The sequence below is a fragment of the Stereum hirsutum genome, assembly GCF_000264905.1.
Source record: "Stereum hirsutum FP-91666 SS1 unplaced genomic scaffold STEHIscaffold_14, whole genome shotgun sequence".
NCBI classification, from domain to species: Eukaryota; Fungi; Basidiomycota; class Agaricomycetes; order Russulales; family Stereaceae; genus Stereum; species Stereum hirsutum.
In genome coordinates this window covers 1,663,774-1,688,887 of record NW_006763144.1, presented here as the reverse complement: position 1 = coordinate 1,688,887, position 25,114 = coordinate 1,663,774, and the positions used below count along the sequence as shown (strand labels likewise).

The 25,114-nt window shown below is 47.1% G+C and overlaps 6 protein-coding genes across 6 annotated transcripts; 2 read left to right on the top strand and 4 right to left on the bottom strand.

The window, feature by feature from the left end:
- Window positions 1-4,309: 4,309 nt before the first annotated feature.
- Window positions 4,310-5,287, bottom strand: STEHIDRAFT_160753 (uncharacterized protein; the record flags this gene model as incomplete). The annotated part of the gene is made up of 1 exon (XM_007308223.1): window positions 4,310-5,287. The coding sequence occupies one exon, from the start codon at window positions 5,285-5,287 to the stop codon at window positions 4,310-4,312; it is 978 nt and encodes a 325-aa protein (XP_007308285.1).
- Window positions 5,288-5,569: 282 nt separating this feature from the next.
- STEHIDRAFT_114155 (ribonucleotide reductase subunit R2) lies at window positions 5,570-6,740 on the bottom strand (the record flags this gene model as incomplete). The annotated part of the gene is made up of 4 exons (XM_007308222.1): window positions 5,570-5,853; window positions 5,889-6,540; window positions 6,598-6,659; window positions 6,713-6,740. 4 exons carry the CDS (start codon window positions 6,738-6,740, stop codon window positions 5,570-5,572), a joined length of 1,026 nt encoding a protein of 341 aa, XP_007308284.1.
- Window positions 6,741-7,234: 494 nt separating this feature from the next.
- On the top strand, window positions 7,235-8,500 carry STEHIDRAFT_114154 (uncharacterized protein; the record flags this gene model as incomplete). Its single annotated transcript, XM_007308221.1, has 5 exons — window positions 7,235-7,533; window positions 7,600-7,956; window positions 8,063-8,189; window positions 8,250-8,420; window positions 8,450-8,500. 5 exons carry the CDS (start codon window positions 7,235-7,237, stop codon window positions 8,498-8,500), a joined length of 1,005 nt encoding a protein of 334 aa, XP_007308283.1.
- Window positions 8,501-10,056: 1,556 nt separating this feature from the next.
- On the top strand, window positions 10,057-11,111 carry STEHIDRAFT_160751 (uncharacterized protein; the record flags this gene model as incomplete). Its single annotated transcript, XM_007308220.1, has 2 exons — window positions 10,057-10,117; window positions 10,186-11,111. The coding sequence occupies 2 exons, from the start codon at window positions 10,057-10,059 to the stop codon at window positions 11,109-11,111; spliced, it is 987 nt and encodes a 328-aa protein (XP_007308282.1).
- Window positions 11,112-12,573: 1,462 nt separating this feature from the next.
- On the bottom strand, window positions 12,574-13,482 carry STEHIDRAFT_114152 (uncharacterized protein; the record flags this gene model as incomplete). Its single annotated transcript, XM_007308219.1, has 3 exons — window positions 12,574-13,116; window positions 13,138-13,334; window positions 13,401-13,482. The coding sequence occupies 3 exons, from the start codon at window positions 13,480-13,482 to the stop codon at window positions 12,574-12,576; spliced, it is 822 nt and encodes a 273-aa protein (XP_007308281.1).
- A 7,881-nt stretch (window positions 13,483-21,363) lies between these two features.
- Window positions 21,364-22,693, bottom strand: STEHIDRAFT_133886 (uncharacterized protein; the record flags this gene model as incomplete). Its single annotated transcript, XM_007308218.1, has 2 exons — window positions 21,364-21,375; window positions 22,184-22,693. 2 exons carry the CDS (start codon window positions 22,691-22,693, stop codon window positions 21,364-21,366), a joined length of 522 nt encoding a protein of 173 aa, XP_007308280.1.
- Window positions 22,694-25,114: the final 2,421 nt, after the last annotated feature.

Below are 25,114 nucleotides of genomic sequence, written 5' to 3'. Positions count from 1 at the left end.
GTATTCAATAAGATACTGCCGTTGATGATGAGCTTGAAAGCTCAGCTCCGAAAGGCACGATAGATAGGAAACCTCGCAAAGACGAACCGTACGACCAGCCAAGCCGGTAGTGTGAGCGACGCGTGAGGAGAGTATACGGCCGAACAGAATAGCAGCGACCGTGAGAACGTGAGGCCGACACTCGTAAGAAGATGAGAGGCTACTCGGAAGTGGAACATATTGAGCCGCTGTAGTTCCTGTTATGCATCGCAGATGTATCATATACGAACGTCGTACACTGACGGATTGTCGGTACAAAGAACTCCCAAAACACAAGGATACGGTGATGAGAAGCCCAGTAAAACCCCTGTCGAGAAGGGGAGGAAGCGATGAGGTTCTGTGTATGGAAATAATAAGTAAGCTTCAACCGCAACAGCAGATTCCGAATTTCTTCCACGAAGCAGCCGAAAACAGGCAGTCGTCATTGTCAACGAGACGGACTGAAAGTCAGTGCCCCAGTAGACGGTGTGACGACGAAAGCTACACTCTGTACGGCACATTGCTCTATCATGGCTAGAGAAAGATAATGACAATCCTAGAACCTAGAAGTCTTGCAACTCTCAAGGTACAGATTGGCCTCTTGGGGCGACAGAATGACAGAAGACCAAGAAGCACGCTGCTACGCTACGCAAAGCCGACAGTATGCAAACTCTCAGGGTGCGGAAGTGGATGGACAAGACCTCCACCAAGAGTGAAACAGCATGTATGTCTTTAGCGAGCAGACAAAACCAAGTGGAGCTGAATACCCATGACCTGTATAGAATGAAGCAAGAATGAAGCTCGATGTACGTTGGTGAAGAACGAGAAAAACCGGAAAGAGCGGATACGTGGCGCTCCCGGAAGATTCCGATCACTGTTCAATATTATAAACTACAACCCGAGGACAGGGCACATTGCAAATACATCGAAGAACAACGCTGCGAAAGCGATAAATAAAACCGAGACAGAATCACTGGTCGGACCTTAAGTACAGTTTAGTGGTGGTAGTAATAACACGTCTCGTCCTCCGTTAAGCTACCGAGGACGGAAATAGATATGGCTCATGAACATCCTAAGGACCTGCCTTCATCAATACGTTATACGATCAAAAGCGTCGGAGCTATGTTATCACCAAATTCACCGTGACTCAAAACTCTTCGTCAGACTCCTGAGGGTGAGGTGTAGTCTCCTCAGCAGCCACTCTCTCGACGATACCCCAAGGATCTTCATCTACGTCAAAGTCCGAAGCATCTCGAAGTCGGTCACCGACTAAGACAACCTCCTGGATGTTGAGCGATAGAGACTTCTCGATATTGGCCTCCGCATTATCCGGGATACGCTCTGGACGAGGTTGATACGACCTGACAGTAAAAAATACGACGACAGGAGCGTTCATTTCGATCTCGCCTTCGTACACCGGAAGCTTGGTGTAATCCGAGAACGAAAATTTAGACTCTCTGCCGTCATAAATTTTCACTGCCACTAAAGTCAAAGAACGAATAAAACATGATGTATAATATGTACTTACCGTCTTCGCCCGGCGGAAGAAATGGTCTACGAGCAGGTTTTTTGAACGTAGATTTCATTTTGCGTGTCCCAGAATTCATCGGTTTCTTCGACTCTTTCTTACTTGTCTCGGTTTTTGACTTGTCATCCTTTTCTTCACTATCTTTCGTCGGTTCTGCAGCATCGCTATCGTGATTAGTCAATCATAGTCATTGAATGAATTCTCATACCTTTGTACACCATTGTCGAAAAGGTAACACCCCCGTGGAATGTTGGCACATATAGAGCCTCTACGCCTATCGTATCTCCCAAGAAAGCCATAGCGTGATGATAAGTCTCCCACATAAGTTTGACACAAAGCTGTCTATTGCCCTGTGCTCTTCCTGTTCGCAACGAGGACAATGTGACAGTGCCCAAAAGATAGAAATTGGCTACTCTCTGTGGGTTGAGGCGACGAATGTACGAGTTTGAGTGAACGAAGTCAGCAGGGTTCGCTAGGCCAATGTTTTCGGCGTCGATGTTACCACGCGCAGCACATAAAACGTATAGACGTCTAAATAGAGTAGGCAGCCAAAATCATTTTATAAGTAAAAAGGACTGAACACGACAGAAAGAAGCTGGAGGAGGACAATACCTTATCAGATTAACGTCCTTGAATTCATTGCGAATGTCCACGAGAGGCACTGGCATGGCATCCTTGTTCTGCCCGAGGTTCGTGCAAGTATAAACTTCCCTGAAATGGCTAACAGTCAAAGCACGTAGAACTCCCATGATTTGTAGAACGGCTCACACTAAAGGTCGCGCACGATTCACAACCGCATGTCTATGAAGAAGGAAATGTCATTGCGAGCGCATTGTCAGGAGGATGTTCACTCACAAATGTTCTCGAAGTACATCGACATCATTTACGGTTTGAAGTTGTTCCTTGTCAAGGAGTTTTGGGGCGGCAGATCCGTCCTCCGACTCGGGTTCTTCGTCTCGTGGAGGTGCATCCGTTGCATCGTTTGTAACCTTCTACATTGGATGAATTTACCAGAATCAGCCTTACGAGAGAAAAACGAAGAAGACAATAGGAAAAGAAAAGAAAGAAAGACACGACCTTTTCGAGTGTTACTTCCTGACTATCGGTGTTACTCGAGGACGGCGCAGTAGCTTGCATGATCGTCTCAGAAGTGTCATCAGTAGTTGTCTTATTGGGAGAACGTGTCGATGCTCTGTTCGAAGATCAGCATCACGGCGCGAGTACTACGCTAACAAAAATGGTTACCCGGCACTTCGAGCAACATCAGCCCCATCATTGGATTTCACGCTGCAGGTCTCCCGTGACTTTAGTATACTGAGGCGTCGAACAATAACGTACTTTGGTCCGCTCTTAGAATTCGCCGGGGGTTTTGGTTCCTCGTCCAGCGTTTCCGTATCACTATTACTAGGATCCCGAGACTCAGTCTTTCCTCTACCAATCGAGTTAGGCACGAGACCGTAAACATATGAATACGAACATACGGCTTTTGCTTGCGGTTGTGCGCTCTGCGCTTTGAGTACGGAGCAGGCAATTCGGGCGAAGAGGAACGCTTTGGAGTTGTAATCTTGGCCATTGTGAGGTGCGAAAATGAGCTATCTGTGTGTTTGCGCTGCCTGACTTTTATAAGTGTCACGATCACGGCGCGAGCACCTTTTGAGATATCAGAGGAGGGAAAGTATAAGATGAGATCGGTGACACTCCACACCAATCAATAGCAAGTTTAGCCGATCAAACAAATTATAAGGTCTACGCGTCATTTACGCAGCATATAGTGCTAACCATTTTTGCTTCATTCTTCTCGCAGTACGCGATCTCCACTTACATGGCATTATTCCTCAATAAGTTACGCTGTAGGTCGAGGAAGAGAATTGCAGAAGCTCCAAGGCTGAATGGAAGCCAGTTAGTGCACCCATCAAATAGCTATGATCAAAAAGAATATAGATGATGAGATGGTGATTGATGAATCGTCATTTCTGCACAGGATGTTCAACGCCTCTCCAAGGGGTTTAACAACCGAGATGAAGCAGTTGAGAACAAAAGAACCAACCGGACGTCTATAAAAAGCCATCGGCAGTGCAGGAATTCAGGTTGATTTTCATATATCAGACAAGTACTGGAATTGTACCTTATTGAACCTTCCGTATCAAACATAGACTAACTACCTTCGGATACGTAGGTCATCTCAGATTAAACCTTGTATGTTACCATAATTGGCCAAGCCTCATTCTGTCTGATCGACCGTGTAACGTTCAATTCATACAGGGACCGTCAACATTTTTGTGTTAGATAGGTACGTCCTACTCGCATCGCACACTGTGTGGCGACCTCTACAGGTATTTTATCGTGAAACGAACCGAGCGATACAGCAGCTCGGAGTGGCACCAGTGCAGGTCAGAACTGCCAAAATACCTGGCAAAAGTCTGAGACGGTTGTGACTTGTTCTAGTGGTCAAGCGTAATGCACAAATCCGTACCAATCCAGTCCTCTTCCTGCCGTATTATATATATTATTTACCTCCTAACTCTAGCTTACATTTCGAACTCCATTGAGGATCTACCTCTAATGCGTTCATCGATAGATAAGTACAAAATTTTCGGTGGCCTCAAGCAATAAATAAGAAAGGATACACCGTCTCCCGTCTGCCATAGTTATCGCATTACATGCTGCAGAGGCAGCATTGATTGACTTCTGACGAGCAAGATGAGTCACATCGAACTATGTTAAATCAAATGACGTTGGAGACAAACCTTGGCCAGAAAATACCTATCGAACAATGAGTTTCACCTCCTGCTTGGTGCTCGCCCTGCACATACCACACTGTCCTCCGCCATATCTCCACTGAGGAGTGAGTGTGTCTACCGCGTTTCCTTCGGCCAAGCTCTCGTCGAAAACGATTTGGAGACACCACTTGTCCCCGAAAGAGCGATTCATATGCGGACAGTATGGGTTGGCGGCACAGTTGTTCTTTATGCGAGGGTAGGAGTCGACAACCGTCTCCATGTTGGATAGGAACGAAGAGATGGTAAAACCACGGAACTTGTATTTTTGTTCCAGCTCGTCAGTAGCTGCTTCTTCGTTACGGCAGCCACGTCCGTGCAATGCGTGCGCAGGGAAAGGAATGCAAATGGAGTCCGCAGAAATGTAGTTGGGAAGAAGGGTGCACCAGAAGTACGCCAAGGGGTGAATAGAGGATGAGGTTGCACTCTCTATCACATCGATCCTTTTGTTACTCCCGGTCTTCGTTAGCTTCGTCACGGAGGCGATGCAGGATTTTACGGTCCCGTAATGTGCAGACCTTCCGGAGTTGGTAGTATAAGTGGACGATGTCTCGAATCCTTCATGGTCGCAGAGATATTTGATGACATGGGAACCTTTCCCAGATGGTGTGTATACGTCGCAGTCATTTGGAGTCCAGTGTTTTGGACCTGGTAAGACGAAGTGGAGGGCAGAAGACCCGGATATGACAGAACGAGTACGCCTGAGGATAACGCGGAAGAGGTGCGGCTGCTTCACGTATCTCCTGAGATGACGATGCCATCGTGACTGGAGGTACTCATCGACGATGTCCTTCGTTACCGGAGAAATTTTGGACATTAGGATGATGTCCTTGATAGACATACAATCTAGGATAGCATAGTGGGATTCGTTGACCGGAAGTCCAGCTAATATCAACGATTGAGAGACTTCTAAGGAACAAATGAGCATGAAGTCGACGCTGAGAGGGTTGATCTTACCAGACATGACGGACGAGGAACCCGGCATTTATTCATCGTACAACGGCGCTTTATGTACTCCTCAAGCAAATACCGATCGGAAAGTAAACATACATCATCGAAAATAAAGAAATAAACCAGGCATCATAAGCTAATATATATCAGGTCAAGTCGAGGAACAAAGTGGTGCACCGCATACGTCAGAAGCGAGCAATGTCCGTCTGATCCAAGTCTTTAGGCACAATCAGATTAGAAGTCTTCTTCAATAGTACTAGAAGAGAAGCTGTGAGTAGCATGCATTGGCCATATCTTAGGTAGGGACGAACAAAGCATGATCACTGGTAGCATTGGATGCCACGGAAAACTTGGCATAGTCCGAGACGCGCTTCTCAAAGAAGTTGGTCTTCCCCTCGAGCGAAATTATGTCCATGAAGTCGAAGGGATTGCCGACACTGTATATCTTGTCGTATCCCAATGCCTGGAGCAAACGATCCGCGATGAACTCAATGTATTTGCACATATTTTCGGCGTTCATTCCAATGAGTTTGACCGGTAGGGCATCTAGTAAAAAGACAAGAATAAAGCCATCAGCGCCTGCAAGGCAAGACATTTGAACAGCAACTACTCACCGGTCACAAAACGTTGCTCGATCAAGACCGCTTCCCGAAATATCTGTACCACGACAGCGGGAAGCGGCTTGTTCTGGATATACCCGAATAGCATGCATGCGAAGTCCGTGTGGAGGCCTTCATCTCTGCTAATCAACTCGTTTGAGAAGGTCAACCCAGGCATTAGACCCCTCTTCTTGAGCCAAAAAATCGAAGCAAAGGACCCTGAGAAGAATACCCCTTCAACCACAGCGAAGGCAATCAAGCGTATAGGGAACGAAGCTTCGGCATCAGCAATCCACTTCACCGCCCAAGTAGCCTTCTCCTTGACGCAAGGTATACTCTCCATGGCGTTGAACAACCTCTCTCTTTCCCCCATATCCTTGATCAAGACGTCGATTAGCATGGCGTAGGTCTCGGAGTGGATCGTCTCCATCATCGCTTGGGACGCGTAAAATGCTCTGGCCTCCGCGAGTTGAACCTCCGATGCGAATCGACTGACAAGGTTCTCAACAACTATACCATCGGAGGCGGCAAAAAAAGCTAGGACGTGCGAAATAAAGTGTCTTTCATTCGCTGTCAAAGCCTCGGTCCATTGACGAATGTCGTGCACCATGTTGATCTCTGAGGTGGTCCAAAAGGATGCTAGTGCACGTTGATACATGTCCCAAAGCTTAAGAGGTCGGAAAGCGTGTCAACAAGTGATACAAAAGAGATGTAATTCACTTACGTCCGGATAGACGATCGGGAACAATACGAACCTGCCAGGGTTCGGTGTTAAGACAATTTCCTCTGGGCAAAAAAAAAGGTCAGACCACATAACACTTCGAGGGGCATCAACGCACGAGTAATCGATGAGGACGCCATAGCCATTATTGTGGAATGTGTGATTAGACGCCACTTAAATATAGGAGAAATCTCGTCATGAGGTCATACCGGTACTAAGCCACAGAGATGAGCATCAGTTCAATGCGATGCACCTTCCATGCTCGAATTAATGGCTTATGGATCTGATAAAACCTTACGAGTCTCGTGGCCGATATCGATGCTGAGCTGAATAGGCGACAAATTGGGCTAGTGACGGATCAAAAGTCTGATGAGCCACAAATCGTTGTTCCTGGTACTGAGGATACTTCGACTTATCGTAATTTCAGATGGTGAATTCGAAACATATACGCTAGGATGCTCGTCAAATGATCTAGCTCGTTAGACGGTCACGATCTTAAGCGAAGAAGATATAACAAAATGACTGACCCATAAGGCTAGGAAGATATGGACCATTATTGCCCATCATTCAGTCCAAAGTAGACCTACCTTGAGATATGATTATAAAAGGGCCAACTGCAAAGACAAAAATACCTTGCGCCATGGACAACCACGCACCTCCAGACGCGTTCCTTCCGGTCATCTTAACATCTAAGCAGGCCATTGAAGACATATCTACTGTGTACTCCTGCTTAGAACGATTCCCTCCTTCGAACACGGAGTATCTTCCGAACTTTCGAGACCTAGACTTGATCCATGACAAAATATCAGTGTTACATGGGAGCGACAGCGACTTTCTCGTGTACAATGATGCTCACGAGAGAGCCCACACGGAGGTCACCTTTGCCTTAGCGGGTTACATATCCGCTTTCGATTTACCAGGACGCGGAGTATTTCAACGGTGCGTAATCTGTTTTTTTTTCGCCCTTCTTCTTCGTTAAGAACTTGGCTCTGATTGTCTTCACAGAGAGTTGCATAAACCTCATACCTTGAAACAACGTGTCACGATTGTAGCACCAGAGTCATCTGGATTCGACCTCTCGATGGACGCATTGACATCGCTCGGTTCATATCTCGAGCAATTCTCAACCGAGGGTCCTAACTTACACTTCAAGCCAAGGAAAGTACTCAATCTGAGCGCCCTGGAGGCACGTTGCAACCTCTTTAGTCGTCAAGAAGAAAGCGTCAACCATCCACTGTGCAACCTACCGACGTACATGGATCCCAAGGGAAAGTTGGCGGCTCAAATCCGAAGACGGTCATATTGTCACACGACGGACAACGTCGTGCAGTATGCAGAGTCGGATAGACCTGTAACAAAGGAGTAAGCAATACCTTCAGGTATACAAAGAACAGCTCTCACTCGAAGAAAAAAGGGAGGGCGATAACTTCTTGCACAAGAGTTTCGCCGTAGAATCCGGAGTATTCAGGCACGGCCAACTTGTTGTCCTAAACGTCGTCGTTCGACTGGTCAAGGCGAATACGAGCAGACAGTTCTCTCGGATGGTCGAGATAGTCCTTCGAAAGCTAGTGTTAGTAGGAAGGACACAAGAACTGGTAAGAATAACCAATGAGATCTTTCGAAGGAGGCAGTACTGACTCGTTTTGTCCATTTAGTCCTTGATGAAGCTCCGTCAGGCCGAGAAAAGACGGGCGGCATCGATGACAGTAGTCGGAGACACCATTACCTCGTCCAAGGGGCCATTAAAAAGGGTCGTCGAGCAAATAGAGACGAAAGAAGAATATGCGAGGGCAAGACTTGCATCGATGAGAATGGATGAAGATGACGTGGGTTCCCGCTCATCCACTCCATATAGGTTTTCGAAACCCACGGCAGAGCCGCAGAGCTGTCTGTGATCGTCGCATAAAGTCGTATTCGAATCTCGAAGTAATATGAGCCACGGCAGGCCTGTGGCAGAATCGTACGATATCTGTAATAGGGGAGGTACGAGAGACGCTGACCTATGGCTGTGCACTATTTATATTATTTATGGATGGATTGTGGCGGGTGGCGGGTGGCGTACTAATTCCCCTTTATTTTATTTCGTCTGGTTGTTGAATATAGTGTATCATCTGGAGAGAATTGATAAACAGTAAAAAAAGGACGAACATGTACACATACAGAAAGACGACATACATCGAAGGCTGACCATAACCGAAAAGAGCATGGAAAGAAGAATATACGGAAGTAATGTGCGTCGACAAAAGTTTAAAAAGCAGGGGGGCGACAAAAGTAATCACCAATGTACAATATCATACAGCGCGGCCCGACATCTGATGTTAGTATCGACGCTTATAGTAAAGGAATTCGGGTCAAACAAACAGAGTCCTACAAGGACAGAGAGCACATCGTCACAAAACCCGCAATGAAGGGGTACAGTAGAATGAACCTTGAGTCTGGACGAAACAAAGTTCAGGTTATCCGTGCACCGTGGAGACACACGAGCGACATTCTCAGACTTCGATTTAGCAAACAGTTGTAGAACCAGGTTTTCGATCAAATCGAGCAACGAAGACGATGCTGCAAAGGTCCGTGCTGATGGTGATGGCACGCGGAAGAGTTGGATATGCGGAGGACTCCATGGGGTAGAATACGAGCCGACAACTTCGCTGTGACTCTACCTTCTTACTAAACCACAAAAGGCCTAAAGCGAAGGTGAAGAAAATTGCACTGGGGAATCTCAGTAAGCGTTGATCGGAAGGAAAACTTGCTTAGAGCACATCAGAACAACAAAAGTTCGAGCACTAACCGATCATACTCAAGCCCCACTGACATCTTGATGATGACAGATGATCTCGACAACAGGTTGTATCGAAAAAAGAAGACCCTAAACAAGGTTTATAGGGCTGTCAGCGCTCTTGTCATTCGGGTGAGAGTTTCGGCTATCAATACATCGCAGTGCCCAGAAGCCCGGACGATAGGACTAACCTAGGAAGATTACGGTTCCTCCGGTACCTTTCATCAGCCTTATACTATAACCAGTAGAGGACTCACTTTTTATTCATTCTTATGTTCAACCTTCGTACAGCCTCGAACACAGGAGCAGAATTTATCACTCCACAACATGCCTTGTGCTCAGCCATCACTAGTACGGCGAAGCGGAGCATGCATTATTTCCCATCAATCATAGTTACGCCAACCTCTATACCATACCTGGACCTATCCTTGTAATGCATCAGATCAAGTCTTCGTGCACAGTTTTAAAGGTCTGACCTGAGCTCTCTCAGGAGTGGATCTGTGTCTCAACTCTTCCAGTAGAACTGAGGAGAAAAAACGATATCTGCTTGTCCGCTGCATAATACCGGTAGATTCGTATATTACTCGAAGTGTCAGCAATCTCGAACCACTTGAGGTTTAAGACGGTAACTCACATTGTCTGGTTGCTCTTGTCAGCTTCCATATCCCTTCTCTGTCAACCGCGTCATGGATCAGAGACCAAGTGCCGAACAAGACTACGGGATTCCAGGATTCGGAGGTCTTGTCAGTATGTGTCCACATATGAATACTTGCTTTCTTTCGTTACCCTAATCCATCCTGGCTTGGCATCACAAGCAATCGCCATAGACCTGCTGGTTCGACTCTGGATTCCGATCAGTGCTGTAGATCCTTCCAAAGTACCACCCACCGAACCGTCTCATCATACGCAACCAGCTCAGCAGAGGCCCCCAGAATCTGTTCATAACGGTCATTTCAGTGGGGAACCATTGGTATATGAATCGCACAACGCACTCATGGCCCATCATGAGTATGCAATGCGACATCTGGTAACCACACTCGCCCAATTAACGGCACCATCTCAGTGCGTTCTCGCCACTGCTCTTTGCTACCTTCGTGGCCTACGAGAAACGATCATCCACGAGCGCGTCCAAGAGTACCTTGAAATAAAGACGAAGGTCGAGGCGTTCGAAGGAGCGAACCGTGATGGCGAAGTTGATAAGCGCGAGATGAGTGAACAAGGCGAAGAGGTGGCTGTAGATGAAAATGAATACAAGACGGACACACTTTCGGGATACCGCGGACGCGATGAATCTGCGACACCTCGCACAAAGAACAGCATCTCGACAAATCACACATCCAATGAGCCTTCCACCCGCACGACACGTGTCCCACTTGGCCCACTCATCATACCCAGATGTCAAGGAGTCCGCAGACGTATCTTTTTATGTCCTTATCGAACTTTCGTGGCGACTTTGATGGTCGCTTGGAAATTCGTAGAGGACCACAATTACCACAATAGAGCGTGGGCAGAAATTACTGGGTTCTCGCTCCAGGAGATAATGGAGAACGAAATGACTGTGATGGAAACCCTCGATTGGAGACTTTGGGTCGGCAAACCACACGCTACCTCCGTCCCACCTCCGAATCGGTCCATTGACATCGAAGGCCCTTCTACATCCAGTAATAGGAACTCCTCGGATGTTCCGTCATTTTCCAACTCGAACCAGGAGTTCAAAGAGGATGCATCGAACATCCGCTGATCAACTTACCCGATCGTCGGCGAGAATGTGGAAAGAAGGTATCTCAGATGTAGGTGTTTGCGAAGACCTGTACCTGCGTAAAATGCTCATCGTGTTCCGTAGAACCCCCGACTAAAAGTGAAGTCAAAGAAATCAGTCTACGTATTTTTCAAGCTCATATGCAGTCAGATATGTACGATATACGTATTGGAGGCAATAATTGACAAGGTGTATGTACTCACTTAGGGTGTATGTACCATTACGATGTAAAAATCCTAGTATATAACCATATTTATCGTGGGGCGAAATTAGTCAATGGAAAGCGGAAGAGGGTCAACTTTCTCATTTACGAACTAGTTGTCACCGTTCTTTACTAGACGGACCGTTAGTAATCATCACAGAAGTTCGGATGAGACAATCAGAAGACATACTGATCACAGGGATACGTGAGCGAAACATACTATGCTGACGATGAAGGCGTACGGAGAAGGAGGAGAGCGAAAGGAATCAGCGGTCGGAATGAAATAAAGAAATCTCTGGAATAACCGAATGCTGAACTTACTTCGATCATGAGCAGGAGCACGAAAAATGGACCGTAAGAAAAGAAGAGAGAATGACTGACCGGCGCAGTGTTATCATAGCTCCTCAGATCCTCACACCAACACGACGTTCTGAGGGTGTTGAAGTGTGCGTTGCGTTGCTCACCAATAGCCTATAAACATATCTCTGGTACGGTATAATGCCTTCCAGCGATCGTGCCAGAAAGAACTATCAACGTCACATAGAACTTTACGAAGGTCTGCAACGGGCTTATGACCTTAGTATGAGCTATGGCGACTGGACGTAGGTTTGGACGACGCAACGTACGACCTCTCTTCCCCGAGATTCGTCATTTCCCGGATCCGATATTTCCCGAGTAAGACAAGTACAAATACTTACCGAGAATCCTAGACAGGATGGTCAATGGTTTTGAAGAGACGAGAGAGAGAGAGAGAGAGAGAGAGATTTCCAGCAGCCAACGACATCTCAGTAAGCTGTGTTTTCGGATTCCGGCTTCGGCGAGACCCGGAGCTATGCTCGCCACCCTTCTGAAAGGTGGCGGCGCGACAGAGATAAGGGATTGATAATCTTTCGTGTACGAAACTGTAAAGGAAACGAACACGAAGCAAGTAGACATTGCCGGAAGCACAAGAGGATGGGCCAGGAAAGCGAGTCAAGAAACAGGATCAAGATGCATATAGCGAGCCATAAGACGTCGGGAAATCACGAACATACGAAAACGGCAATGCGGACACAAAAAGAAAAAAGAGGCAAACGAGCGTGGTACGTGGATCGGGATGCGAAGGTAGGAGGAAAAAGAATATGATATGAGTTGTCGCAGAGATAAAGGAGATGGGGTGACTTGAAATGTAAGTATTCGAAGTCCGAGGAGGAGCTCACCCGGCTGAGGATTATCGATCGACAAATGTGGGAGCTGTAGCCCCTAGCCCCTGCCTCCTCTTTCTCCGTCCTCACATCCTATTCCAATCGATCTCAAAAAACGATGGTACGTGCGCTCCATGTACTTTGCTTGGCACGTCTCTGCCACCAGCCGTGCGAGTCGGACGGCACGATGGGCAAGTTTACGCTCCTCCCGTGATTCCTCTATGAGTCGATGCCTCCTTTCCCCGTCATCCTCTGTCACCCACCCCCTCCGTCGCTGTTCTGCGCGCACGTACTCGGCCTCCATTTCTGTTGTAAAGACTGCCGTAGGGGGGTAGTACTGATACCAAGTGGTAATATCGCGCTGGTAACCAGGTGGATAAGCGAGGGTGAGGCGCAAATGGCGTTCGTTGGGAATACTTTGCCAGATCTCGTTCATTTGGTACGCAAAAAACGGAGTTTCGGGGACGCCTGCTTTGTCGAAGCGAGGGTGGAGGAGGGCGGGATCCACCTTCATGATGCCATATGGGCAGTTCCGGTGGTCGTATGCGCTGTCACAGACCCCATCGCATGCCCAGCAAGGGAACATGAAATGTCCCCGTACCTGTCCTAAACACTCACCCACCACAACCCGTCGCAGTTGATCTAACCCATCCTCTCCCCATATTTCACATTTCCCCAAAATTCCTAGCCGAGGTGCAGGTCGAGGCTGGCGTTGCGTTGCGGTGATGGTGATGGAATAGAAGGGTGGGTTGGTTTTGTAGGCTTTAGGAAGATGGTCTGTCCCCAGTGTAATAGAGAGGTAGCCTTCTTGCACAAGGACTGCGATACAAAGGTAAATGGTGAACCTTGGTGTACTCGACGCTGAACTCATGCAAAAAAACTTACACCGGTCTAGATAAGCGTTATTCACTCTCCAATTCGGAGATACCACCGGAAAGATGGCATGTTTTCCTCCTGGACCATACATATGAGTCGAAAGGAGAGGACTATTTGTTGAAATGATTGGGGCGCTCATGAAGTGGATGTAACATAAATTTTCTTTTTTTTTCTGTGGAGGAGGAAAGCGAGTGAACGTGTGAGGCAGCTTTGAATGATGGGAAGGGTTTATATCCTGGCAACAGGAGGTAGTTACGTTCTTTCCATGATCACGGCTAGATTTACAGGGGGGAGAACGTAAGCATACCTTTCCTTTTGGCGATACACGGACAGGTATTTATCTTGTGTGGATCTGGTACATATCGTCATAACTGAATGGAACTTTATATGCATATGTCATCCGGATCTGGATGAAGCGAACTGTGGCATCCGGATGGCCCATTAAACCCATTGTAAAAGGTGCCAGAGGATGAGAGACTGGCCTACCACCTGATATATCTATACAGGTGCATATGTTTTCCAAAACGAAAGTGGATCACTTCCCATAGAGAAAAAAAAATACGTCTATTTGGGATTGATTCAACATGATTGGTGCTCGGCAACCGTCGGAAATGAAGATCGCAGCTCAATGATTGGCTGCCGTTGGCTACCATTTTCATCTCCAAGCATTGCCGAGTGGTGATGTAGTCAAATAAATATATCACTTTGTCTACAGGAAGTCATCGAGTTGAAGACGAGATCTGTGAAAAAACCACATGTGAAACGAGAACCATATTCACGAGAGGCAGAACCAAAAGAAAATAAACATGCGGATACTTACCCCTAACCCAAGGCTATGGTTTAGAGGAGCCATCCCAAAGGGTACAACGCACGCTGTGGAAACACCGGGAGTGCAACGAGCTAACTGACGCAGTGTCTGAGTAACACACCAGCAGGTGCAGAGAGACCAACGAGCATGTCAATGCCAAGACCCGCAAAAAGCGAAGAGTCTGCCAGGAGAGCAGGAGAAGTCAGCAGCGACATCCAATGACTTCGTCGCGGCGGCCATGAACATCGTCCTCGGATGTGAACTCTTGGGCTTCCTTGATCACGCGCTCGATTTCGTCCTTGGATGGATGGCCAATCTCGAAGACTCCGGACAACGTAGGCTACTTGTTGGCGAATGACTCCTTGAAGAGCTGCTGTACGTTCGAAATACCAGTCGCACCACCAACAAGAACGACTAAGCGAAGCAAAAGATCAGCCGCTGAAATGTTGAACGTGTTGGTGTAAAGAACGAACGACATCCACATCCACCTTCTTGGCACTGGCATCCTTAAGGACCTGCTCGACGGGCATGATTTAGGACTCACTATCCTGTTTCTCGAGACCGTAGGCGAAGGCTGCAGCGGTGACGACGGTGTTGGTGACTTTCTTCCGGAGATATCTCCCGGGGGTATAAAGTCACTTAACAAATGGGCTTAGCAACCACGCCAGAAAGATAGGATAGGTAAGTCATGGATAAAGCGTACGAAGTCGTGAGGAACCCTGGTATTGGACTGAACCGGCGGCTTCCCATCCTTTCCAATGACATCGAAAGGCCAGTGCTCGATGTCTCGGTTGAGGCTTGTCCATTTTGCGATCAATGAGACGCTTAGCGTCGAACACCGTGTTTTATGTGTTTGAGTGGAATTCGTTCTTCGCCGAGTCACTAATCCTACTGACGAAGCATCTCATCAGAGTATGAAATACCGAGAGTTCTGAACAGAAATATCCTTACCATTGATCATCGTAAGTGAAATAGCAGGATGATGGCGACATCGGGTGACCTTGGTCGTTGGCGATAGGAACAGCCGTCAAGACCAGTCTTCGGAGCATCAGAAGAAGAGCCACGTTATTTAACCTAGTGTGGCACACCGAATTCAGACAGCAACAGGGACAAGAGGAAGTGCGTGTGCGGGAATGCCCCAGAGAAAGATTTTCTTTCCTTTTTGTTGTTGTCGCAAGAGGCACATGTACAGAGCGGTGTGGCACACGGGTGGCGCCATCAAACTGTTGACCACCCACACAAACAGCGGGTGTTGAGCCCATAGCATTTAGCCGTCAGAAGCAGTGATCGCTACGTGTCTCTAACACCATGACGCGGACATAGGATACCATGTAGCAAGCGAGGTGGTCGAGGTATCACTCTGAACAACAGACTTGTCGTACGATGAGGTGAGCGAGAGGGTGAAGCGAGCCACTCAAACCTCGATGTTGGGCTCAGATAACGACGGTTGAGCCGGAACACAAAAAGAGCAAATGGAGAATTTAAAAAATGCAATGAAGAGATCGCGGCGGCTCTTATGTCGTCGAACAAAAGGACGAGAGGGCGATATGAAAGAAGAGAAAGAAGAGAGAGAAGAAAGAGACGCGCTGAAGGCTGAAGTCAGTATTCTAACCCTAACCTCGTTCCTTGCTTGCACGTGCCGAATCCCGAACTCGAAGAACGATGCAACGTACGTATCATCCGTACTACAGATCGCCTACAACACGATAAACGGTATTATCACGCAAGGTAGATGGAGCTATGCCTTCGGTGTAGCACACGACCTCTCGAGTACATTATATACTACAACGGGAGTACAACTTCCTCGTTGTCGTTTCATCGCCACATTTTCTCTGACCGTCGACACTATTCTCTCCTCTAGTCTACCCTGCCAACAATCGTACCGCCCTCTCTCTTCAAGATGACCAGCCCAAACATCCCCCCCCCAGGCTCGATACATTAAAAGAAGATACAAGGGTGATTCTCCTCCTCCGTGTCTTACACCGACTGTACGAATCTTTAACCATCACGCCGCATGTACCAACGTGGTCCGCAGACTACCGATTCACGTCAAATTAGAGGACGGTATTGCTCTAACTCAAACGTGTCTATACAGAAACATATGCGCATCGCGGCCGCGTAACATATTCATTGACACTAATCCCTGTTGAGCAATTTCTGCCTCCACTTCGCACTTCCCGTTCATCCGTTGACTGTCGAACGAATATACCTTGCCATCAACAAGAATACGAGCGGTGAAATGCGCACCTCCTATGTAGATGATTCCACATAGTATGAAACGGACGACACCAGACGTCGTGGGCAACATGAGCTCCAGATCAGGTAGAACCGAGCCACGCATTGTTGACGAATGTTCTAAGCAGAGGAGAAGCGGCGCCTCTCTAATCTTGAATCTCAGGTTGTCCGTTCTGGAGCATTCTAAAGAGTGCGTTGGTTCCCAAATAGAATCATTCCCTAGTCTACAACAGCTGTTAATCCAGCATTGATGAGTATGCCTCTTCGAAACATCCGCATTGACATCAGCCGATCTGTCATAAATATAGGGCCATAATCGCCCGCCGACGTGGCGATATCTTCGATTTGTGTCCACATCTAACGGAAAATGCGGAAGAAGCTCCCAGTTCCAATGTGTAGAATACACAATCGTTGTGAAAAGCTCTGACACCGAAATTGGCACTCTACCTCTTCGCGGGAAAGTCCTGCTATCCACCGCTGACACGTATTCTCGGAGGATGTCACGAGAGTCACTGACTGTCCTTGCACGGGTCTGACTCGGCCTTGCATACAAACCATTCAGTCGACGAAATACTTCATCGAGTCTTGTCAATATCACATTATACCGGCTAAATTTATTTTTCCAAGTCGCATCGGACTGTTCAAATGCGCACCATATTATCATGAAAATACAGTCGTATGCACATGACCAATCTGGTTCAGACCAGACGCAACCTTGTATAGATTCCCCACATGCCAGATGTACACCGTCGTTGTCATGCTCCTTTCGAACCTTTGTTCTTTTGGATGATCGATGGACCATACCATCAGCCATGCCAGTTTCTTCAATAGCCGAACTCGTAGGATCACTTTCTGATTTGCCAGAGTGGCTTAGTTCGAGACATCGCTTGGGACCAACCACGTTCCAAACCATGGAAGCTGAAGTTCCGACATAAGTGCCTGATTGTGGACAAAAATGTTGGTCTTCAGCGTCAGGTACGTCAATGATCGATTCTTTGATCAGTCCGTATCGCACCAGTGTATTATGCTCAATAGCGGAATAACGTTTCATCTCGGACATAAGATTATAAGGAAGTCGCTTATTCAACATGCTTTTCGTTACAGGCTTCAAGAGAAAAAGATCATACCGACATCTGGCCCTCGAAGCAGCGACATATGAAGCCCAAGACCCTTCCTGAAGATCACAGAGTACCTTTGGTAACGTTTTCCCTTGAGCAGAATGGCCTGTCACGCAATAGCCAGGCTGTATTGGTAACTGATACCGGCGGATTCTATATCTGACAGATTTATCACCATCCAACTTCAGTGATGTACTGAACGACCAACTAACAGGTTTGATTGGAAATACGCCTTTAGGTAAACCCGTAAGTTCGATTGGACTATCTGGGAAGTGCACTAGTACCAGCTTCGCATAAGTCAATCCGTACTCATCTCTATCGGTTTCTATCCTATAGACACTACCCTGCGAGCCATTCGCTATACGCAGTTCTACCGATAGGTTTCTCCCCCGGAGTATGACAGGCATACCCTCAAATAGTGACATCATTCCAGGTAAGGCACCCTCCGAAGAATGACCAGCCGTTCTTAACCGGAGGACATCTCTCCTGAAATCGCCCCTCTCGTTGATAGGCACAACGCGATCCCCTATGAAGTCCAACGCAGCACATGGCACCAACGGCCGGCCTAATTGCCTTGACATAGTCTCGGCCTTGTACTCGTTAATTCTTTCCCGAAGATCATTAGTGGAAACGATCACCGTCGCCGTGTCGTTGCCCGGCTCTGACATATCGACTCCGTCTGGACAATTTACCGACCGAATTACACGGGAATTGAATAATGCCACATCTTCATCTGTGCATGTCCTCGTTCTCAGTCTATTCACTGCTGCAGCGTATTCAGGATCTGACTTCATGCGGAATTGCTCTGTGAATTCGACGACAGCGTTCAGCGTTTTCCATGCTAGCCTTCCGAGCCTACGTTTCAGCTCTGTTGAACTTATTTCCCTTGTGGAGCGGATACAGGTGAACAACGCGTTTCCACCGACCGGAGGATATTGACAGAAATCTCCTGAGAAGATCACAATGATACCCCCGAACCACTCATTCGGTCTCTCTTTTGCCATTCTCAAAGCATGGTCGATCTCAGTCAACGCTTGCAAGCTCAATAGCGATACTTCATCGATCAGAACAACGTCAACGTTCTTCCAAGCATGACGCATCTCAGATTTCTTTTGTACGGTGGTTTCTAACTCGTAGCCCTCGTTGAAGGAGGTCCGTGGAATATCTTTCATTTCGTCCCTTTTTTTTTTGACCTTCAATGCTAGTCCTTTATGACACGTCATGCCATCTATCAAGGATGCAGCGGAGCCGGTTGGGGCTAGTAATCGTAAGCGGTGGCCACTACCATAATACTCCATAAATTCTCGAAGAGCCCTTATCGAATGACTTTTGCCCGTCCCGCCAGGTCCCGTCATAAGAAGCCGCAGAGGTTCGATTTTCTCGGACTCGTCGTCAATTCCGTCACTGTCCGCAGTATGCCGTCTCTCATGCACTTTGAACCAAGCCCGAGCCGCTATAGTGAAAGCTACTGACTGCTTCTCATTCAGGTTATGAGTTCTACTGATCACTTCTATCATCTCGACAGGTCCCTTCAATGGATCACTCTTGCTCGACGGATTCAAGAACGCTACAGGACCTGTATCAAATCCCGACATTTCCTCGCAGACCGTCTGCGATTCCTTTTCAGAATCATCCACAGCTACTTCACTTAAGATGTCCTTTACGATTTCTGTGGACCCGAAGTCCTGCAGTCCTTGTTGGTCATGGTGTAAGATGTTCTCCCTTGCCGACGCCAACAGGCCTTGTTGTGACTTGATTTCACTATCCCATGTCGCCAAGCGGTCACTAAGAGAATTACTGGGCACAGGTTCATCCCCATACGTGTCAACATCTACATCATCCCGTGTCAAATCCTGGGAAGCGTCCAGATACCGCGCATAACGAAGGTTCCTGACAACATCCAATATGTGCAAATCCTTTCCCACGTTTGAGTTTCGTGGGTCCTCTGTTAACTCGATGCCACCGTCATCGTCTTCGTCATGCGTACTTCCGACAAGACCATCTCGCAACCTGCGTGACTCTTGCATACTTCGCTCCTGTGATGCAAGTCTATCCGCATCACGAGCGTCCTCACACTCGTAGATTACCTCCCAATTTTGCACAAGTGATCGATGAGGAGGTTTAAAAACATATCGCTTCATAAAGTCTGCGACATTATCATCAGCCCCAAGTGGTTCAAAAGTGTCACTGAACGGTACAAAGTGGCATAGAAGGAAGAGCCAGTACGTCTCATTATGAGACGATCTTGGTATGCTCATACCAACGATCCTTGGGATGGAATATATTTTCATCGAAGAATCATCACCGGGAACAAAACGCTCCGCGATCATGTGGGACGAGGAGAGCGGATGTGCAGATTTCAATGCGAAGCGCTGTTTGCTAGTCTTACGCCCTTTCCCACTACGTTCAATTTTCTTTTCAATTTTGAAGTAACACACAAAATCCATAAAACAAAGGTCATGCAACGCATCATCCCGATACAAATAATCATGAAGCTGAGTAGCGTTCACTATAGATCCACTCTCCGACACCGTGAGCTTCACTTTCATTTGCTCACAAATGTCATCTGTAGTGTCAGGTCTGACTGTTTTCTTACTCTCATCAATGAGAGGTACAACATCTTCGCCGACCTGCTTGTCCAGTGGTGCATGGACGCCAGGATTCACGGGCTCACCGCACTCATTCAATTCGTCGTCTACATCGTCTGAATATACCGAGCTTTCGTCAGTCAAATCACCGTGTTTAGTGTCCGCATTCAGCCTCTTCGCATATTTGCTTCTCACATATGAAAAAGCTAGATTGGACATCACAGGAATTGTTCGATGAGAGGATATCGCGTCACCTTTCCCTCTGAGATAGCGGGCAGCCTGCTGCCCATGTATCTGCTGCTTTTTACTGAACTGCGATAGACATTTATGCAATAGTGTCTTCGCATTCTCCAATTCTGTCGCATCGTCCTTCTTTGGCGACGTCATAACCGCTTGGCACATCAAAGACAGCATCTGACTGGTACGAAGACTCATTTTTGTTATATAGTCCGTGATATAAAACATTGCTGCTTTCGCCGACCTCCCTGACATAATACATCGAATGTCATGATTGTGGCGACAATACACTAGCATGTATGGGTTATAGTAATTCACGGTTGCATCTTTACAAGCTAGTTGCACTGAGTTCGTTTCGACTTCAAAGTGCGAAACATCCACGATATCATGAGGAAAGCGAAACCGACATCTTTCCAGATTGCCATACTTATGACAGACAGCTCGACAATAGTGTCTTTGCAGAGCTTCACCACAAAGCTTGACCTCCGTCGCGAAGTTGTCTTCCCATCGATCTATAGTTTCTTGAGATCTACTTTCCCCTGCAGCTAATGCAGGCAAAGGAGCAAGAGGCAACTCTGTCGCAGGCCTATAACTGTGTACCTTAAATCCCGGCGGCACATCTACTTCAGGTAAGTCGTGTTTAATGATATCCTCAAAAAACGAAAAAAACCTGTCTTTGAAGGAATCGTCGGTCTTCATTTTCGTATGTACGTCGGAGGGATTTAGACCACCCTCGAACCAAAGTAGGAAGTGACCATGAAGGACCCCTCTCTCCGTGTACTCAGTTGATCCATAAAATCCCTTCAAATGTCCTAGAATTCCGCCTCGTCTTTTAGAACGTCCTTTGGCAAAGTCCCATCCGAATAAATGTTCGAAGAGACAGCGTATGGATTTTTCAAAAAAGTCACAAGCCGCGACAGGGTCTTCCGCAAGACACCTTGCTCTCTCTGGACCGCAAGCGAGTACAGGATAACGTTCATTTAGGTTCACCGTCTGGTCTCCACACATCATCATGAACAAAGGATGATGCTGAGGCGACGGGTTTACTGTCAAAAATATTTGAGGCACCCCCATCATTGCGACGTAGCTCCGAATTTCGTTTCTGCACAATGTCTTCGAGGCTGCTGAGCCCGGAACCTTGGTAGCAATGGTGTTAACGTATCGCAGCATCAACAATGCGGCTCGCTCCTGATCGGTTAAACTCTTCGGTCTTCCTTCCTTTTCTATAACGTCTGCGAGCTTTTGAATGGTACCCGATGATAATCCATTGAAGGTGTTGGCAACTTCCTCAAAGTTCGCTCGGCTCACCGTAAAAGACGTGTATAAATGACCAGTACGTCTCTGAATGATGTTCAGTGCTACGAACATAAAGGAATAATGATACCTAAACTCACGGTCGGCGAGGTCAAGATAATAATGAGCTTGACTCGCAAACCCTACTTTTTTAGGGCGACCAGCGACTTCGAATCCTCCAATACCATACGGGAACAACGTCGGGTACATTCCCGGGAAAAGATTAGGATTATTGTACTCCGGTAACGCAAGTGATCCATGCCTCAATACCATTCCAGGGCGTGTCTTACCATCACGAGGAATAAGATTCCTCATAGCAGATGCTACGGATACACGACCGGGTAATGACTGAATCTCTGCGTCTGACACACCCGTCTTCTCAAGGAAAGTATCGTTTTTATGTACGTCAGATCCTTGATCAAATATCAGCGACGACGCATGTTCAGACAATCCAGCTGTCTCTTCCTCGTATATAATCTTGCTCTGTTCTGCACTTGTTTCACAGTGCACAACCCTGTCGATCAATCCAGGGAGAGTACCAGACTCAGGATATTGTTTCACATTGTCCTCATCTATGGCAATATCAGCATACAGTTCATTATGGTCTTTCAACCACATTAAAAACTTCCAAACTTTGTCACGTCTGACATAGAATATCTCCTGTAGTCTGCCTTCACTAATATTCTCTGGACCTAAAAACACCACCGAGAGCATCCCGTTAACGTCGACTGGGGCCCGTGGAAGTGCCTTTGCTGTTTCAACGATGTTCATCTCATGGGCACAAGTATTTCCTCGCAGCTTCCGAGCCTTGAACTCGCCATGACCCATTACTAAACGGGTCACTATTGCCGTAGATAGATACTTCGCACATACCATCTCCTCAACCCAAGTGAGATCTCTGAATTCTTCAGGAAGTCGTCCCCTATACAAACAGTTCCGTAAGGACAAACGCGGAATTGAACCATTTAACAGAGACCTTCTGCACTCATCGCAGACGTCCAAATCAAACGTACCCGGGTCCATATTTCTATGAACGCCACGATGATCCAGCATCAAACCAGACAAGGCAGGAAAATCCCAGAACACACTGTCACCACTTTCTTCTATAATACGAGTCATGTTGGAGTCCTCCACTTTGAGCAAGTCCATGCGCAATTCCAGGAACTCCTCTGCGACAGAGCAAAGCCTAGAATACTTCAAAGAATCACTCATACGAGCACAGACAGCACATACAGGCGGTTGTTCCCATTTCATGCCACGAACGTATTGCCTCAGGCATGCGTGTATTGTTTCCTTATCAACCTTCTCCGGCCAATCTGATGACAAAGTTTCAATACCATCTTGGCCATCACTAAATTCGACCATAGCTTCATCTATCCTTGGCCGAACTGGCACTCGTGCATGGCCAATGAGAAGTAGACTCTGTAAAACAGATACACCATACTCACAGGAGAGAAGCATCTTAATGCATTCAATTCTCGACTGAAAACCGTCAAACCTGAACTTAGGATCCCAGCACAACAACAAGTCATGTATATCTGTATTGGAAAGAATACTGTACTCGCAACAAGTATCACGAAGACTACGTACAATGGCCTCCGTGTTCTCCAAATGAGAATCGGTAGGCGTTCTGAGCGGTAGTTTACTGGGATGTATACGTCGGAGGCAAGTCGACAGTGTGCTTCTACCCAACTTCTTTACTACTGACACTTGACTCGAGAAAGAGACATCACCAAAAAGTTCCGACAGTAGCTCAACCCTTTCGGAGGAAGACACCTCTGGTGAATAAATAGTGCGTGGCGGTACTCGCAATCTGTCCGAGACATCAGCACCAAACGCTCGCATGAAAAGAAATTGTATCATGGTGCACCTAGAGTACAGTATATCCCTGCATACCGTTTCTTCATCTGCAGGTCTTGACAACATCAAACAGCTGACTCGCATGTTCTCATCCGACGTGGAAAACACAGTATCTGCGAGACTCCTTGCACTACGTATAATGTCACGAATAAGCTCTGACCTCCCTCGGCGACTTGTCCGAGTGTAGCCCAGTTCGGCGGTAACTCTCTTGAGCTCTTTAATTGTTACAGCTTGTAAAGACGCGAACCAATGCTCTTCACTAAAGCAAAGCCACTCCGGATTCAGATCACGACGAGAAAAACAAGCCCTTGATTCTGAGTTACGTATCATCAATCTCACTGTCCTCTCCGGATAAAAAGAAGAAGAAGCAATCTCTGAAAATGAAACACTAAATGGAGAACATAAACCGGTCAACGAACGTACAATGACTTCATCGATTCCAGCCTCCACTAACCAACCAGGGTATTCGGAGCTGAATTCGATCTCGAGCCATCGGCAAAAAAGTGATGTATCGGAAAATACCTCAGGGAAGAGGTCGGGAAACCATAATGGAGTATAATATCTCGGATACATCGAGATATCATGTACCACACCAGCTGGAGGACAAAGGGACTCGTCTATGACTCTCCAATGCTGGCATCCTTTCTTCACAAGAAGAAGTTTAGACATGATCTACCGTTCTTACGGTCAAAGTAAATATCGCAGCTACGGCGAAAGGTTTACTCGGATCGAGTTACGCTGGTGGGCGTGGATACTGTATGACACAGTACGATGCACAAAACACAGTGAAACACGAAGGGGACGCAAGAGGACTCCCAGAGTACTGCAGCACGCCCATTATATAGCAATCAAAACACCCATCGTAAAACATACACGTAAGCATAAGTTAATTCAAAAGGTACATTAACGGCACAGCCGAATAAGCCCCAATCGCGACGTGTATGAGATAGTATCGGAGTACAGCTGAAAGCTTGGTGAGATGAGATAAATACTTCCAGGAGTCTAGCCAATCACGATGAACCATCATCAAGGAAAATATCCGGTAAACAAACCGTCCAAGGACGTCTCTTCGGTTGAAGGACCGATGACCTCTCTCAGAGCCTCTCCCATTCCGACCATCATTGGGATTTTGAACGGTTTAGCGAAAAGCCGGAGCCTACATTCAGGGCAACGATAGTCCGGCCATCCTACAGCCGTTCGAAGGTCATAGCCCCACTCCGAAGTGATGGGATCGGGTATGAATCTGAGCCGGTACGGCAAGAAGTCTTCGTTAACGCGCAGGATATCCTTCACAACGTCTCGGAAGACTCTGACGAGACAAGCGTAGCAAAAAACATGACCACAAGGGCCGATACTGTGCGTACAAGTTGAACATAAGTCTGAAAAAGCGAAAGGAAGAACACAAGGAGAAGAAGAGAGGGCGAAAACGAGGATGGACATAAAAGAAAAACGTACCAATAAAAGACAGTCATAACACATAAGCAAATAGGACAGCTTAGATAAATCTCCCGAGTCTTTAAAATCTTCCGCGTGCTTGAGAACCCTGATTTTGAACACAAATGGAGACGTTACCTTCTCTTGCAC